Source organism: Podarcis pityusensis (assembly GCF_964106645.2).
Source record: "Podarcis pityusensis genome assembly, chromosome: 17".
NCBI classification, from domain to species: Eukaryota; Metazoa; Chordata; class Lepidosauria; order Squamata; family Lacertidae; genus Podarcis; species Podarcis pityusensis.
The window spans coordinates 2,172,642-2,191,311 of record NC_138042.1 but is presented as its reverse complement, the minus strand read 5'-3'; the positions used below and the strand labels follow the sequence as shown (position 1 = coordinate 2,191,311).

The 18,670-nt window shown below is 47.7% G+C and overlaps 1 protein-coding gene across 12 annotated transcripts in view; it reads left to right on the top strand.

Annotated features, from left to right (window-relative positions):
* IQSEC2 (IQ motif and Sec7 domain ArfGEF 2) overlaps nucleotides 1–18,670 on the top strand; it is a 168,088-nt gene that overhangs the window by 122,090 nt on the left and 27,328 nt on the right. For 11 of the 12 annotated variants that reach the window (XM_080987301.1, XM_080987297.1, XM_080987302.1 and 8 more), the window contains 3 exons: nucleotides 10,421–10,715; nucleotides 11,325–11,723; nucleotides 13,450–14,324. In XM_080987301.1, the coding sequence (XP_080843427.1) occupies nucleotides 10,421–10,715; nucleotides 11,325–11,723; nucleotides 13,450–14,324 (1,569 nt within the window). Of the gene's footprint in view, nucleotides 1–109; nucleotides 213–10,420; nucleotides 10,716–11,324; nucleotides 11,724–13,449; nucleotides 14,325–18,670 lie in introns of those variants that run through there. The other variant, XM_080987305.1, reaches the window with a different exon arrangement.

Genomic DNA, 18,670 nt, shown 5'->3' with positions numbered 1-18,670 from the left:
CGCACGAAGGCAGGCAGGCAGGCAGGGATGGAGGAGCGGCGGCGGCGGCGGCGAGGGCGCTGCTCGGGGGCTCCGAGGAACCGCGGCGGCGGCTGAGACCCCGCGGCGCTTGCCCGCCCGCCCGCCCGCCCGCCCGCCGGTCCGGCCATGTGGTGCCTGCAATGCTCGTCCGAGCGCCGCCCGGGGCAGCTGCAGCACAAGCTCCTGCGCGGGTGAGTGCGCCCCCCCGGCCCCCGCCTCGCCCGGGCTGCGCGGGTGCTGAACTAGCGCGGGGAATATTGCAGCCGGCAGAGAAATGCCGCCGCCTCTCCCCCCCCCCCATATCAGTCCTCTTCGTCGGGGAACTCCCCGCTCCCCATCTGCTTTTTCCTTCAGCGGATTAAATGTTGCGCGGGGGGGGGGGGCGGGTTCTCCGATACCCCATTGGGTGATGCCCCTTTCGTAGCCGCTCACATCCCCCCCCCTCACAATTTCTCAGATTTTAAAATTTCTTAAATTATCTTAGAAGGAAACCTTTCTGATGTCTCATACGGGTCTCCCACATAATTTCTCCTTACCATCCCTCCCCCATTTATTCTGCAGGAATCCCCTTATCCCCTCCTGCCTTCCTTACCAGTAGCAGGAGCCACACGCCCCAAAGATGCCCCTTGGACAGGAATGCCCCTTGCCCCCCTGCACTCACCCCCCCCCCCAACTCAGTGGCTGACCCGCACACTGTGCACATCATCTGTTTGGAACAGCCTGCCTTCTTTCCTCCGGATTTTCCTTGGGTTTCTCAGCAGACAAAGGAACATTGAGACTATTGCTGGGGGGCTGCCCCGCAACCTCAGCCTGCCCTTGGCCAGCCCCCGCCTGCCTGCCCCTCTGCCAGCAGGCCTGGTTGCCCCCCCCTTCCTTGGTCTCCGTGTCACCCTGGTAGAACTCCGCAGGAGGGTGGATGGGGACAAACCCACACTGAATTGGCTCCTCCTGTTGCTGGCTCTGGATCCACCTCCTTGCCTCCTGCCTTGGCAATCCCAGCGGGAACAGTTAGCACTGGAAGTTACCTTATACTGGATCAAACCACCTTGCTCTGTTGACTTGTAGTGACAACCGAGGACCTTTCCCAGCCCTTCCTGGAGCTGCTAAGGATTGAAGCTGGGGCCTTTTGCTAAGCCAAGGTTTGGTTTAGTGTCTCATGAGAACCAAGGCGGTGCAGTGCAGTAGTGGTTAACATGTTGGACTACAACCAGAGGGACCAGGGTTCAAATCCTTACCCAGGCATGAAGTTCATTGGCCAAGACACTATCTCTCAGTCTAGCCTACCTCACAAGGTTACTGTGAAGATGAAATGAAGAGGGGGAGAACCACTTGTGCCCCCTTGAGCTCCTTGGAGGAAAGGTGGGATATTAAAATAATAACAAAAACATCAGTCAGTCCCTCAACTCTCCACAGGTCACGTCTTTGAATGCCTTTTGCAAACATCCACAGGCTTCCTTTCCATTTCTTTTTAGCTCCATTGCTGGGCTTGGCCTCCCTTTGGCCTTCAGGCCTTGCGCTCAGGCTAGGTTGTGATGTGGGCCTCCCTCCTTTAAGTTAGTTAATATTAATTGTATGAGCGAATTGGTCCTCACTCTGGGTTCCAAGATATAAGGAAGAATTTTTGAAGACCTCACACCTGGATGAGATCCCAACTTTGACCGTGAAAGGAGAAACAGATTTGGGTGGAGAAGTTAAATTCTAAAGCACTACAGCAGTCATGAAATAGGTTTCATCTTTGTCCCAATTGAGTTCCCCCACCCCACCTTCACAGCTGTGATACCACCTACCATCACAATCTCTTACTATGCATTAATTAATCTGGAATGACAGCTGTACCTTCCTCTGTACACACAATCGCCAACATGGATTTGGGTCCCTTACTTTACAGGGATAACATTTTGGCATGTCTCTGCTTGTAGACAACTTTCCGCTTCTAAACTCAACATTGCGTCTGGCCATGTGGTGGTGTGAATCCTTACATTATGCAGTCAGTAGTGGCAGCGCTTATTTCAGGTGGAACTCGCCAGAACTGCAACCCGGCATCTCTCTGCTGGGCCCCGGAACTGGGGGAGGGACCTGACCAGCCTGAGCAAAGCCCAGCTGCCCCTCCGGCACGTGAGGAGACCCCCCTGGGGCTCCAGAGAGGGGCAGGTGAGCTGGAGGGGCAGCAGGGCTTTGCTGAGGCTCCTCAGCCTCCCAGCTAACAGCTGGCATGCAGGAGAGCCTCACCTCTGCCCAGGAAGCCCCCTTGTTGCTCCAGGTCACCTGAGAGGGCAAACTGCTCAGCTGAAGTGCGGGGCATCTGCGTGCCACCAGCCCCCCGACAGAGGCGGCCTCTGGTTCCCTCTTGGGGCTCTGGGGTGGGTCTTCTGAGGAAGTTGCGTTCCAGACCCTTTTTGTGTAGAAAAAAAGCACTGAGTAGTAGGGACATTTTAAAATGTCTCTGTCCACATGACTGAACTTTGCCAACTACAGACTTTCCTCATGGTTGCAGTGTAATCCCCCACCCTTAATCTGGTGACAAATGTGGTGGTCATACTTGTAAGAAGAGTGCATGTACAAGTATGCCAAAATTTAGCAGAAATACAGTGGAAAAAATCAGGATGTGGGTTTGGGTGTGGCTTCCTATAAATCCTAACCTTCATAAGGGGGTGGGAAAACAATCTAGTCCTCATGTTTGTGAAGATTTGGCAGTTTCTGTTTATATTTTGACTATGTATTTTGTGGTTTTATATTGTAATTTTATTTTACCTGCAGGTATAGGGCAGAATAAATAATAATAATAATAATAATAATAATAATAATAATAATAGCAGCATCCTTGAAGCGTGTTGGGAGTGCTTGCTGAAATCAGAAACCAGAGGCGTGGTTGAATATAAATCCCAGGAGTGACATTATAGCTCCTATATAGTCCCTTGCCCCTCCCCTAGCAAAAACAGTATAAATTTAGACACAGGAATAAAATTACAGAATTCAGCTTTTGATGTTCAAGAGTTTGAGTTATATTGGCAAAGAATATGTGTAGCCCTTCTCATAAGTATTATTATTATCTATTAAATTTGTATACTGTCCTTCATCCTAAGATCTCAACATAAAAATACAAAATGAGAACACTAAATACATAATATGTAATCAGACAAAAACAAACCAAATAACTGCCCTCTTAGAAACACATTTTAAAAGCCATAGAACGTTAATCACAGCTAAAGGCCTGGTTATAGAGAAACGTTTTTCCTGGTGCCTAAAGGTGAACCTCCCTGGGGAGAACCTTCCACAAGTGGGGAGCCACTGCAGAAAAGGCCCCTTCTCATGTTGCCACCCCCTGGACTTCTCATGGAGGCGGCACACGAAGAAGGGCCTCAGGTAATGATCACAAGGTCCAGGTCAGTTCATATGGAGAGAGGCAGTCTTTGAGGTATAGCCGCCCCAAGCTGATTTATAGGTCATAACCAGAACTTTGAATTGGGCCCACAAGCTAATTGATATCCAGTGCAGTTGGGCCAGGATTGGTGTAATATGGTTCAAACCATTTTGCCCCCAGGGAGCAACCTAACCGCCGAATTCTGCACCAGCTGAAGCTTCCAAATCATCTTCAGGGTACTGACCTACATCTAATTCATTGCAGTAATTCAGCCTAGAGGTTACCAGAGCATAGACAACAAAAGTTAGGCTATCCCTGTCCAGATAGGGGCACAGCTGGGCCACCAGCCAAAGCTGATGGAAGGCAAACTGTTTCTCTCTCTCTCTCTCTTTCTCTCTTTCTTTCTACAAAACAAACTTTGCTTGTTTCTTTTAATTATATTTTTAAATAGATGAAAAATAAACCTAGTGTTCTACAAGAAATTCAAATAAAATATTGGAAATTGAGATTATATATGCAAAATAATTAAAAACTCTAGTGAGGAATTGTTTTGGCAAAGCCTCTGAGCAGTTTTAACCTAGCTCCGCTTCTGCCCCTCTTCAGCAGTTTTGCCTGACTTCAGAGGAGAGGAGGTTGTCTTTGTGATCATTTGTTTTTCACTCTATTTGTCTGAGGCAGCTGTTTCACAGTTACAGAATGCAATCCGGGCATCCACTGACAAGACACCTGTTGCAAGAAGATCTCCTTTTCCCAGCATGCAAGCCACAATTCTGGGGAAATGCAATTTTATCTATCCCCAGCAAATGCACCTGTAGCGGGTGTAGAATGCAACGTGGAATTTGATTGCTTAAATGTCACCTTGCATTTCTTATTACTTTGCTTAAAGATCCAAAGTCCTATTGCATCATTTTGTTTCCCAACATCATTTTTAAAAGTCTTGAGAAGTTTGAATGTTTCCTGTTTTATAATGGATATCTCATGCAATATAACGAAAAAGGTGAACCCCACAAGGCTGCCTTGCAGCAGAGCATGGGCGTAGCCAAGGGGGGGGCAGGGGGCAGCTGCCCCCCTAGATCAAGTAAAGCAATAGAAATACTTAACTAACTGACCAATCACATCCGTTCTGCCCCCCTAGCAAAAGCCCCACCTCCTCCAACAAAAGTCCTGCCCCTCCCCACAGAGATTCTGGCTGTGCCCCTGCAGCAGAGAGCCCCATATTTTGGTACACTTCTTCATTACCATTTTTTCAAATAGCAGCAAATATTCAGTTGTCCCACTGATCAAAAGTATGCCCCCCCCCCCGGAACCATACACTATTTGGGGTAAAGTTGGTTCTGAATCTAGGCTGGCAAAATAAAATAGGGGTTTTATTGCTGCCTGGAAAGGCTCTAAGAGAGACCATGTGATTTGGGAAGGGCAGCACTGGCAAGAGTTTATAAATTCCAGCATGGCACCCTATTAGCAGGTGTGATCGGAAGCTCAAGGAGGGGCAGCAAGGGGAGCCAAGATGCTGCTCCCCCCTCCGCTGCATCCCTTAGCAATAGAACAAGGAAGTCGACCTGACAAATGGCATTCCATCTCATCTCCAAGGGAAATTGTCATGCCTGGAGCCCAGCCATATGGAATTTCAACTCTCAGCAAGATGCAGCCGCTTCCAGGGTGGACTGCAGCAGTAGCAGCTGATGTCTCTCAGCCCCATAACATTTGAAGACAAGGAAGTAAAGGAACGTTCTGTTTCTGGTTGGGAACCTTTGTGGGGTGGGGGAGAAAAGGAAGCATATTTAAAGGACCAGAGGATTGAAATCCCTTTAGCTGGGATGCAGCCCGGAAATCTGGTAGAAAAGAGTGTGGCTTGAATATGTTGAAATGTGAAGGTGTATTGAGGCAGGATGTGCTGGACCCTGGTGCTAATGACAAGGAAGTGTCTTTTCTTTCTCCGGCTTTGACCAGGAGAAGACAGAGAAGGGCTCTGCTGAGATTTGAACTTGCAGCTGCCCAGCGTACCAGAGTTCCAAGCTTCTGTTTCAGCTGGTGACAAAGGCTTAACAAGGAGGGAAAGAGGAGCCCTTGCCTCTACCGCTTTCTGTTCTGTTCCTTGGTCTCTGGCACAGTCCAAACTCACCATTGTTTGAGGGTCAGGATAGAGGCTGTGATGTTACATTGCCTGCTGGCACCTTGTACATTCTCTTTGGTTTCCACGATGGTATGTGTTTTTTACCTTCTCTGTAGTATATTTTGCTCTGTACTCTCTTTGTTGGACACTCACTATCATTCCTCTAGATTTCTTGGGAGTTTGTGGGGCTTTTTTTTTTTTGTATGTGTGCGTTATTTTTACGAAACAAAGTAATATTGTTCATATTGCAAAACTTAAATCATTTTGTTTTTTAAAGCATTCTCTCTCTGTGTGTGTTTATCAAAATGATGTACAGTGGAACCTTAGTTCTCGAACTTAATCCATTCTGGAAGTCCGTTCGACTCCTGAAACCATTTGAAAACCAAGGCACAGCTTCTGATTGGCTGCAAAAGCTTCCTGCGCTCAAGCGAAAGCTGCTGGCCTTCTGGGTTTTTGGCGTTCAGGAGCCGATTTGTTCATCAACTAAACCGTTTGAGAAGCAAGGTACCACTGTATATAGCACACCTACCACAGGAACACATTTTTTTTCTTTTGAGCAACATTGGACTGTTAACCCACACTCTTGTGATTTTCTACAGTGTGCTACATGTCCATTGTCCTTTTTCCTCACAATGGTCAATGAATCTTGTGCAACACTTTCTCTACCCACCCCCCCCCCCAGTCTGTTGTGTGTCCAGGAAAGCTTTTCTTGATAATGCTGGCACATCATGCTTATAATTATTTATTGCATATGATGCTTGCTGCTGAGCTTTCTGATAGCATACTGCATGCTTCACAGGGTTTTCACAATGACAGTTGCGCATATTTCCTGTGAATCTCTCTCTCTCCTCAATCTGCACCTCATTCACCAGGGTTCAGTTAGTGAATGCAAAATCTGAACTAAATTCATTCTCTGGTAATCTCTCGGTCTCTGCTTTTCTCCACCCCCCATCTGGCACGTATATTCTTTATGCTCTCTAGCCTCTCAAGACTTAAGAAGACCTCAGGGAGCAATTTGGCCTCTTCTTATGTATTTTCTCTCTCCCTCTCTCTGTGGAATCAGCTAACCCATTATTCTCCTATGAGCTGGAGACCTGGCAGATGTAATAATGGCCTGTGTGTGGCAGAAAGCAGTTGTGGGGAAAAGGGGCCCTTGGTGAGTGTGTGTCAGTTTGAGGCCCCTCAGTTCCCAGTGTAGTTATCGTAGCGGCTGTGGGCGGCCCACCCTTTATGGCTAGGACTTAATAGGACCCCAACTGGGCTGCTCCCTTTGATGCTGGTTGATGACTATCAAACAAAACAAGAAAACGGTCCTTTTACGGCCTTTCTCCTGAATATCTTTTAAGTCTGGAAATGGGAAGGGCCAGAAATATAATTAAAGAACTAATCTGGGACATAGAATTCCAAAATGATTGTAACCGATCTTCTAAAATCTATAAATCTCTACATGAACCTCATCCCACATATTACTTAAGTGCAGTGGATAACCCTATACATCATTGGGGGTTTTTCCAGAGCCCGTTTTAATGTTCTCCCTTTAATAATAATAATAATAATAATAATAATAATAATAATAAATTTATTTAAAGCCCGCCCATCTGGCTGGGCTTCCCCAGCCACTCTGGGCAGCTTCCAACAAGATATTAAAATACAGTAATGCATCAAACATTAAAAGCTTCCCTAAGTAGTGCCCTCAGTACTAGGTTGAGGGCAGATACCATGACATCCCAATTGAACAAAGTTTATGCCCATGCAACTCTAATGAGATTGAATCCATTGGGCACGTTCTTCTATACTGCCCATTGTACTGTGATACCTGAAGAGAGCTTATTTTACCATTGTTAAGGAAATTACCTGGCTGCTCAGAGGAAACTTAAGTTAAATACCTTCTTGTCGATAAAGATCTGGATATCATTAGGCCTGTTGCGAAATTCTGTTTTATGGCAACGAGGACAAGACAGGCCGCAGTGGCAGTCATGACTGGCGAGTGAGTACTGATTTTAATCTATGGAATACAGATTTTAGCTGAAGGAGTGTTATTTTTAGTGTAAATAAGCTTATAGGGAATAGTTAATTACATCCACTTCTTCATGTGAGTGTGGTATATGATGCTGCTGTTGTTGTTGTTAACTTTGCTGTCTGGTTTTTGACCGTAATAAAGATTGCTTGCTTGCTTGATTTCTGAGATATGGTCATCATCTTTCTTTGTGTGGGTATTGGTATAGCCATGTGGCTTGTGTTAGGTGTTCCCAGAATCCTTTACTGTGTGCTGGAATTCTGGAGTAGGATTCCAGGGTTCCTGAACAGTGAAAAGTTTGAAATCATTGCCGCAGAGCACGACAGAGTTCTGCATTTGCCGAAGTTAAGAGGCATTCCGCCTTCTTTCTTACACACAGAAGAGGATGCCACATCTAAGATACTGCAACATGTTCCTGCATCTTCTAAGAACAAAGTATGCTTCTTGCATCTTCTCTGTGTTAGAGAGGTCTACATAACCTGTGACTCATTGCCTTATATGGCAGCGCACCAGAGACTCAAAAAACCTGTTGTTTGCCTGCTGGGACTGCAGAAGCAGGGAGTTGATAAGAACCTCACAAGTCACTGTTTGTGGCTGATGGGCTGTGCTGAGTTTGGTGGCTCATGAGTTTTAGAATTGAGTAAGTGTGCTTTTTATTAGCTCAGGTATGGCTTCTTAAGCAGGATGTACATGTGTGTGCTTTGCCACCCAAGGCTTCGTTAATTAAAAAGGAAGATGCAATGTTAGAACAGGAACAATTTCACCAGACGCATGTCTGCTTCTAAAACAGAATATGTGTGTAAGCTCTGCAATGTAAAACAAACAAGCAACCCAACTAATGTCCTTTTTAAAGGAATGGAAGGATAAAAAAAGTAGTAGTACTCAAAGTACTATTTTTTTAAAAAAGTACTCAAAGCATTTGTACTTGTTTTCTCATTGTGGCTATATAGATATACTGTGTGTGTGTGTGTGTGTGTGTGTATACACACACACACTCTCTGCAGGTGGCCTTATCAAAATCACTATTTGATGGGAGATCAGAATTGAGCCAGGCACTCTTGCTGTGCTCACCCTTTCCTGGCCTTGCCTACCATTTGTATATTAGAGGTACCATTAGCACTTGGCCCTTCCCATGTAGAGCTTCACACTCGTGGATCTGCTTCGTGCCCTCCAGACGTGGCACACTCAAGGCAGCCTATGCTGCATGGAACAGACACATGCAGGAGCCTATGGAAATTCCAGCTCCTTCATCCAAATAGCAGGCAAGGCAGCACACGGAGCAGCACACGTGAACATTTGCCTATAGCTAAGATTATCTTGTGAGCTGGATGGGGTCCATGAGCTTCACCAGAACTAGAGTTAGCAACCCATCTTGATTATTGCAACGCAACACAGGTAACAATGCTATTTAAAAAATTTATTAGAATGTGATTGTACAAATGTCATTATGGGCGCCTAGTGGGTAGTGCCTATGATTAAGTTCCTGCAGAAGGTCAGTGTCAGGAGAATTCAGAATGGGAACTCACCCATCCCATAAAAGTTTATATATCAGACTCCCAACATTTAAGAAGACTTTTTGGGAGCCAAATGGCCAACTTTTGCTTCTCAAAACAAGAACAGATGCATCATGGGAGATCAGACATTGCATCACCTGACTATTCTTCTCTCCCCCCCCCCTTTTTTTTTAGGTCAGAAGCAGCCTGGGGTAGTAGAGGGGCTCTAGCTTTGATTGGATCTGTGATGCTGCGGGTGTTTAACCCTTTCCCCTTATGTTGCTTCCTGGATCTAAATCACCCTGAAGCTGCTGTTAGCCCCACTAGGAAAAGAGTATAGGCCTGGTGGCCCAGCAGAGACAATAGCAGCTTCGTGGTGCATGTTTTCTGTCAATCAGGGAAATTACATGACTGTGTGGTTGGCAGGCAAAGGTTCATCCCTTTCACCACCAGCACTTCTACTGTGGTGATAATATTGGCAGCTGATTGAATTGGCTAGTTTAGGATAATGGGACAAAAGAACCACAGATGGGGTGCAGTGACTATGGTGTGTCCCCCCCCCCAATCTTTGTCAGTGGAGCTGCCAAGTCTTGACCTTGGTGTGTCAAGCCCCCCCCCCCCCCCCCGCAGCTCAGGGATGAGCCTCTGTTGGCTCCTGGAGCTGCTGGTTCTCTCTCTCAGCAAAACTGCTGTGCAGAGCTACTGTTCAGATTTTAAAGGGCAATCAGAGGGGAGTAAATGCATTTTAAAATCCAACTTGGTGGTTTTGATAAGAGACCAGATCAGCCAACAGCATTTAAATAATGCCATTTTAAAAAAGGATCTGAGGCAAAACAGGAAAGGAACTATATTACACGATTCCATGGCATAGTTCCCTTTCTGCTTCCTCTGCTCCCTTTTTAAATGGGCAGCTAGCTACCAGCCAGGACTACTACTGCCACCGTCTCTCTCTCTCTCTCTCTCTCTCTCTCTCTCTCTCTCTCTCTCTGACAGTGCTGGGGCTGCAGGCTGGCACCACAGAGGTCGCCATTTCAGAGGTGGGTCAGGGCCAGCCAGATAAATGTGGCTGCCTGAGGCAAAAGACAAGATGGCATCCCTGCCCTGCCTGCCCTCCAACAACCACTGCATATAAAGAAAACCAGGCTAGCAATTGCATCTGACTTTGATACTGGCAGTGGGGCAGCATTCTCCCCTGCACCTGGAGGCAGCAAGCGAGCTTAGGTGCTCAGCATTTTCCGTCTGAGGCAGATGCCTCACTCTGCCTCCTGGTAAGGTCGGCCTTGGATATAGGAAGAAAGCAAGGCATCCAGAGGCCCAGATGAAACCTACCTAGGCCCTTCTCAAACCTAGCATGGCTTCTCTTCTTTCCCAGTCTTCCACAGTGTTTGTTGAATCTCTCTTCCTTTTTTCTTCAGCGTGGAAGGAGACCCGCCTGGAAGTGAGGCAGGCACTATTATAGTGGACAGCCTGGGCAGTCAGCCTCCATATCGTTGTACCCCTGAGGTGACCAAGATTGAGCACTACGATTTGGCACCCTCTTCATCGTCCTCCTCTGTCTGTCACACTCCATCACCAGGCATTCCGTGGGCTCAGCGTGCTCGGCTCCAGCCAGCCAGTGTGGCGCTGAGAAAGCAGGAAGAGGAAGAGAGCAAGCGTTCCAAGGCACTGTCAGACAGTTATGAGCTCTCGACAGACCTCCAGGACAAAAAGGTAAGCGGTGTCTTCAGCGTGCACATTTTATAAGGCCAGGAACCCCATCTATAGCAAGAAGCCCAAGGCAATCTAATGTGTGCCACTTGTCTCCATGATTAGGGCCAGATGATTTCAGAAATGAGAGCCAGAGGCCTACTGAGGCCAACTAGACCAGCTTCTACTGCCATTCTCACTTGGCACAGTGCAGTCAGGAAAGTTGAGGCCATTGCAAGCCTTTGCTCTTCTCGTAGGCCTCCAGGTGTTGTTGGAATATATCACCCATTATCCCTGGCCATTGGCATGCTGGCTGGGGCCAGCTGGATTTGGAGTCCAACAATATCTGGAGGGCCACAGGTTCCCCTAGACAAGAGATGGCCCAGTAGTCTGACTCAGCAGGAGGCTGATTCATATGTTCTAGGGGATGAAAGTGAAAGCGCTGTCCTTTGCTGTGGCATCTTGCCCATGGTCCTCTAGAATCCTGCCCCCTCCTTTGCTGATGAGGTCTCTCCCAAGCTGCCCATCTCTCTTTTCCATAGAACTCATTGTTTAATCCAAATTATTTCCCCCACTCCCTTGCCTAAATCCCTGTCCTCACCACCACCACCGTTCCTCTGTTGCCTACTGCAGGTGGAGATGCTGGAGCGGAAGTATGGGGGCTATTTCCTGAGCCGACGAGCAGCTCGCACCATCCAAACAGCCTTTCGCCAGTATCGCATGAACAAGAAGTTTGAGCGTCTGCGAAGCTCGGCCTCTGAGAGCCGCATGTCCCGGCGCATTATCCTCTCCAACATGCGGATGCAGTACTCCTTTGAGGAGTTCGACAAGGCCCAGAATGCCCCTTACTTTGAGGGCAAGCCAGCCTCACTGGATGAGGGGACCATGGCCGGTGCTCGACCTCATCTGCTGGACCGTGGCCTGCCCTATGGTGGCTCCTGTCGGGCTGGCTTGGACGGCAGCTCCCTGCATTCCTCTTCTGGAGGCTTTTGCAATGACATCACTGAGCTAGAGGACTCCTTCTCCAAGCAGGTAGGCTGCGCCAAACTGTGCGCCACCCTTGCCTTTTCCTTTGCCCAACCCCTTTGGCTGTTCTCTTGGTTCCTTTGCTTAGTCATGACCTCAAGCTCCCCCCTCCCTGCCCCATGGACTTTCTTCAGCCCTTCACAAATCCCCTCTGTTGCCCTCCCACCATTGTGAATTCAGCTTCCCGGGATCCAATAATAACAAGTTTTAAACAAATCTGGTAGCTTCCATTTACGTGAAAGGTGATTCTAACTAAACATCAGGGAAAACTTTTTGTTTGACAGTGAGACAGGCTCCCTTGGAAGGTGGTAGGTTCTCCTTCACTGGAGGTTTTTATGCAGAAGTGGCCACTGATGCTTTAGTTCAGTTTCCTGCATCGCAGGAGGTTGGACTAGATGGCCCTTGGGGTCCCTTCCAACTCTACAATTCCAAATGCACTGAGTGCCAGCACGGGGGGTACCTGTTTTTGATCAGGGCATAACCAAAGCTCTTCTCAGATTTCATTGAAAGGAAAAAGAGAGATACAAGGAAAGACATGCAGGTGGTATTGCCACTGGTCTTCAGCTGTTGGGTCGGGACCCACTAATGTGTCGTGGCCTGATCTAAGGTTGGTCACAACTACCACCCTGCAAAGATTAAGAAATGGGTCCCCAAATGCATGTTTGGGGTAAAAGAGGATTCTGGGTGTGAAAGCACTTGCTTTGTAAGGAGTGAATCTGCTCTGAACTTCTTGGGTTCTCTTGGGTTGTAACTCTGAAAGCAGGCTTTGGTCGCTTGCTAGTTTGGGTTAATTTTATTAGGAAGTCTTGTATCCTGCTTTTGACTCCAAAAAGGTATCCTAAGAAAAAACCCCAATGCAAAATGGGTAGAGAATGCAACTAATATTTAAACGCTTACATTTTCTGTGCCGGTGTTTTCTTTCTGCTGTAATACTGTTGCTTCCCAATGTTTTCTGCAATATCCTTCTTTTTTTTTTTTAATAGATCTGATTTGCAGTGTGGTGTTGGTATTGGCGGATGATTGCACCATTTGCCTGTTCACTATGGAACAGCACTATTAAGGATGTTCAGGTCTATTTACCTTCGATTAAAAGGAGTCCTTGCACTTTTTGCATCTCAGTACAGCTGGGGGAATTAGTGAAGAATTTCCTCTTACTTGGTTAGCTTCTGTCCCCTGAAAAAGGGAAGGGACTTTAATTATTGGTTTCTTTTCATATTGTTTTTCTTTTATACATTATAGTAGGTTCATGGCCAAAGCCATTATCCAGCATTGCTGGATAATATGATGCTGTATCAAACACTTCTGTAGAACTCACATTTTAATTCCTTTTCCCTCCCATGGCATAAAAAGCAGTCCCTCAGCAGTGCTCAAAGGTTCTAGCGTGGTAGAGCCCCAAACTGCAGCCTGCATATGAAATTGTGTATTGTGTTTCCTTTGTTGTCTTTAACTGATTTTGATAAATGGATAAACTTCTATTTTTCTACAATACTACATGTCCTGTGCGATGATAGAATACTGCATTTGGCCTCCTGCAATTGTAGCATGCTTTGTAAAAGATTATTCAAAGTGTGATTTGATTTTCGAATAGATGCTTAATTTGTATAGTGCACAGAAGGTGGATTTCCTTGATGCAACAATTTTTGGTTCCATTTCTCCCCCTCCCCCCATTTTCTTCTTACAAAGCCCTGAGTATAATCCCTCCTGGCTAACTTCCTTCTGTGCCTTCCAACAGGTGAAGTCTTTGGCAGAGTCGATTGACGAAGCGTTGAACTGCCACCCCCTGGGACAGGAGGGAGGGGCTGGCGGACCTTCCTTGGAAAAGAGTGAGTCCAAGGAGCAGCAGGGGGACAGTGCTGCCACCTCGTTCAGTGATGTAACGCTGTACCTGGATGAAGGAGCTCCCACGTCACCCATCTCTCTGGAGCGCCCACCCAGCACTGACCCACCTGAGCCCACCACTGTGCCAATCCCACCACCACCACGGCCAGAGTACTGGGTTGGGCCACAGCGAGAGGACAGCCGCGAGAACGGTGGCAGCCGACGCAGCACACCTTGTATGGAATGCAGGGACTATCGATTACGCGGGGCCCATCTCCCGTTGCTCACCATCGAGCCTCCCAGCGACAGCTCAGTGGATCTAAGCGACCGCTCCGATCGAGGTTCTCTCAATAGGGGTCTCATATTTGAGCAAGATGGTTGCAGTCCCCATGGCACCCTCAAGCACGCTGGCGGACCCACCCGTTCCCCACACCCACACCGGCATTATCACCCTGAACAAAACCAGCCACCCCCACCTCTGCCAATACCTCCCCCTCAAGTCCCTGGGCGCCTGCCCCCACCTCCGCCGCCGGACAACTCTGATGGGGACAACGACAGCCTCAACAGCACCACCAACTCCAACGAGACCATCAACTGCAGCTCGGGCTCCTCCTCCCGCGACAGCCTGCGCGACCCTCCCCCACCTGCCCCAGCTGCCTCCTCGGCTCCCGGGGGGCCCTGCAAACAGACCTACCAGCGGGAGACGCGGCACAGCTGGGACTCTCCTGCCTTCAACAACGATGTTGTGCAGCGTCGCCAATACCGCATCGGCCTCAATCTCTTCAACAAGTATGAGATGCTTGGGTGGAGTCATGGGGAGGTGCCCATGGAAGTTTCAGTAGTAGAAGGGTAGCCATTTTGTAGGGAAGCGTTGGGCCTCACAAGGAAGCAGTGGGCTTATTACGGAGAAGGCTCTGTTGGGCCTATTTCCCCCTGCTCTACAGCTCTGTCTCCCGCACTCTTTCCACACAACTCTCTCTTCAACTAGAGTTGAAGGTCTGAGGCCAGCTGGTGGACATGAGAGAAAGCATGAGGGAAAGCGGCGGCAGCAGTGGTACTGCCCCGCATGTCAGCTGTTAGGCGGGCAGGCGGAGCAGCCAAAACAAAAGCCTGCTATGCCTCCGGTCTCTCTGGGGCTTCCTCTGCCTTCACAGACATCCTCTTCAGGCTCCGGGGAGGGTCTCCTCATGAGCCATAAGGACTCTCCAGCTCTTTCCCACCATTCCTGGTATTTTTCTATTTATCCCCCCCCCCCCGGTGCTGCAGGTATATGCAGCCAAACATGAGTAGAATGCGTGCAAGTGGAGGAACGATGCCTGTACCCAAAGTGGCCTGTGGGCAGCTTGCAAGCAGGACCTGCGTGCAACAGTGCTTTCTCCCCACTTGTGATTCCCAGCAACTGATATTTGGAGGCTTGTTGCCTCTGACAGTTAAGGTAGAACAAAGCCACCATGACTAGTAGCCATGGATAGCCCTTTCCTTCACGAGCAACTCTTCCCCTGAGCTGACCCACACCCTGAGCAAGCAGGGCGTACAGCTAGGCAGTGGGGGAAATGACCAGATCGCTGGATATTCTGTTTCACCCTGGGGGGGGGGTGTTGTGGGGTTGCTCAAGCACATCATTTACTGTGGGGCATCAACAATTTCTCAGTACTTCCTAGTTGCCATGGTTTTTGTTCCACCCCTTCCCCTCTGGCTTCCCCTTTTTGTGTTTTGCCAAAATAATAATCGGAAGAAACTTAAGATGCAAATGTGAACAGATAGGCTCACACTGAATAACTCCTATTAATCATGTGCTTTGGGGTTTCCTGCTTGCAGAATTTGGATGTTTGAGGAGAACAGTGTGCATGGACTTGACAATAATAACTTCAATGAAATTGCTGGGCAATCACAATGTACAAGCATCAAGAGGGCACAGTTCCTCTAACTGAGGATGGTTTCTCTTTGTGTGTTGTCTCCTCTCCTTCCAGGCTCAGCTAACAGGCTGAACCCAAACAATATTTGGCAGAAACAGGCAGTTGAAGGAGGAGAGAGACTGATTAGTTGCTGCTGACTTTTGGACTGCCAGGCCAGGTGCTTGAATATTGGTAGAGAGGCCCAGGCAGAAAATTTGGGGTCAGTTTAGAGACTGGGGAGTTCAGGTGCTGAATTCCGGTTGAAATTCCCGTTTTGCAAAAATCTTATGTTGTAACAATGAGCCACCTCCCCGTGACACCTCATTCCTCAAGAAGGTTACAGCTTTTGCTCCATTTTGTCTATTTCTGCCTAGCATTACCCTCCCTTTTTTATTGGCCATGTTTCTGTGCCTTTATTTATTCACCTTAAAGCTTTTACATACTGGTTTTCCTCACAAATTGGTTTCCATTTATTAACAAAACAATATTTTTAAAATGCCCCATCATAATAATGCAATTTAAACACCAGTAATTAAATGACGACAATAAATGTGGAAGAAATAATCAAAGTAAACACTGCCTTCAAAGGCACAAGAAAGGCTGGAGCCATTGTTGCTTCTAAGGTTGGGAGGGAGTTCCATAACTGAGGTGCCACCATAGAGAAGGCCTTGCTGCAGGTCTCCACACTGAACTGCACTCCGTGGTGGAGCTGCAAGCAGGACCCCTCCTGTTGATCTCACGGTGCTGGGCAGAGGTGCTCCACCAAATAACAGGCTGACATGCAGAAATGTAAGCAGGTGAAACTTCCCCCACCTCTTGTCATGGAACTAAGTGATGGGGAAAACTTCCACATGCTTAAATTTCTGCACGTCAGGCTGTTATTAAAGGCACTTGTAACACAGCCAGTAGAAAGGGGGCAGCCTAATAGCCTGCCTGTGCCCCCTTTGGTCCCAGCCCACTTCCCTTCCACCTATCCCAACTGGTTGATAACTCCCTGCAGTGCACACTGGTCTTCTGGGCCAAGGAAGGGGGCGGGGAAGGCTCAGATCTTGGCTTCCTGTTGCTCTTGGTAATTTAATTGCTACTGAGCAAGACAGCATCTGTTCCACTGGCAGGAGGCAGGCTCTTGAGGGCTGGGAGGCAGCCATCACAACATATTAACCAGCTGGAGTCATGACTCACGTTGAATCCTTGGGGCAAAGTGCCAAGCTGAGGGAGCTGTGTACCCTCCCTCCCTGGGAGACAAACCCTGCTCATTTGCAGATGGTTTGCCTGGCAGAAGAGGGATTAGAATGAGGCCCACTCAATATGTTTTGGTACTGGGAACAGAAAACCCAGAATGGTAACACCCCCTCCCCCATTAGTCGAGGTAGATTGCTGTCCATCAGGGCGTTCTCTGCTGGGAGCCCCATTGTAATGAGCAGGAACTTCTCATGTGACTGCCCTGTCAAGTCAAATCCAGTTGCCTCCTCCCACTTGGTGGCTTTTAATCATGGCTCAGAATTTGCTGCGTTGGCATGAGTGCCAGAGCTTGCTTCATGGGACTTGCCATTGCAGGTGCTCATTTCTGGAGAGATCTTCACCGTGGTCCAATATCATCCAGTGGGGGCATCTGCTCTCCAGCACATCTAGAGCAACTTTTGTGCCGTATCAATACCTCATAATTAACACTTCCCTCATTGCTTATGCTATTTGGGAAATACTGGTAAACCAAAATGAGGCTGAGAAAAACTTTTCTCTTTGGGACCCAGATGTTAAGTTGTATCCCAACACACAAACACAAACAGGCCCCATGACCTCTTTTTGCCTCTTTTCCATATTTATTGGGGTGTGGGGAGACATGGTTGATGGGGAACAGTATTGCCTACATCTTGTGGCCACTGGAAGAATTCAGTACTGAAACTTGAACCAAAAGCATGTGATAGAAAAAGGTGGTGGACAGTGCCATTTTGTTTACTTAAAGAGAAATTATGTGTGTTTCATGAGGAAACATTCAAAAATGGTACCTCCTATATGTACCTCCTAAAGACTGTATGTAGTACAGTCTAGTCTATCGCCTCATTCTGCTGCATGTGTAGACCAGGTCCCAGCCAGTGGAGAGTTTTTAAGACCAACTTTGTGACTTACTGAATTTGCACCCACCCCTGCACCAAAGTTGGCCTTAGCCTTTTCACCCTTTTGCTGCCAGAGGCAAAGTTAGTGCCCCAAATCAACTAAATCACATTCAGTCTCCTTCCTCCCCTGTGGGGGATTGGGTTGAAAAGGAAAAGGGGAGCATTATGTGACTCCATGGTAGGAGTTAGCCATGGTCTGTAGAAATGGCAGCCCAGCTATCAGGATCAGCAAGGACTCAAACTTGGAGCCTCTTGGTCTATGCAAGGTGGAAGGAAAAGGGGCATAGTTTTCCACCAAGCCAAGTGGTGTTGATCAAGTTGATTTATGTTCAAAGCTGCATGCTCCACTGTTGGAGCTAAGTGGTCCCCACGGTGATTATCCATTACCATGTCTTGGCTATGGGGCAACTTGCTGTAGGAATGTGAGGTTAGCCTCTTCCAGCAATCTGGGGTGTCTGCTGCTGCAAATGTTTCTTACCTGCATTGATCCTGGAACAAACAGCTCCTGTCAAGGGAGTGCAAATGTAACCATTGTCTTCACAATGTGGTTTCCTTGATACTTGCGTATCAGCTGTTGAATTAAGCGAGAACACATTTCCTGCTTTTCAACTAAGTTTCATTCAGCGTAGACCCATTGAAATTAAAGAAGATAACTCATTTAGGTCTGTCAATTTCCATATGTCTACTCTGAATAAAACCTAGTTAACACCATGCATTCTGTCCTTATCCTTGGGAGCAGGGTGAGATGTATTTAAGGATGCTAGTGAAGCAGAAGACCACCTGAGAGTTGCTTCCCACGATTTTTTGCAACATCAGTAAGGACCCTGGGTTACATCTCTCAGATTTTGTGGTGCTGTTTCTTGGAACAAGGAAACAGCTTGCGCCAGCCTAGTTTGCAGATGTATTTACTGGGTCATTTATAATAGCCATCGTTTAACTTATACCAGCCTTGGGCTTGTGCACATAACCAAATGGCAATGTGAAGGCTGAAGTGGAATCAAATGGAGAAAAGAGCCGTTAAGTAGTCTGCAAAAGCCGTTGACTAAAAGCAGTAAATACAAGACACATTAGGTAATTTAGTCGTCTTCCCTCACCTGTTCCCGTCCTCACCCCACTCCAGATAAGC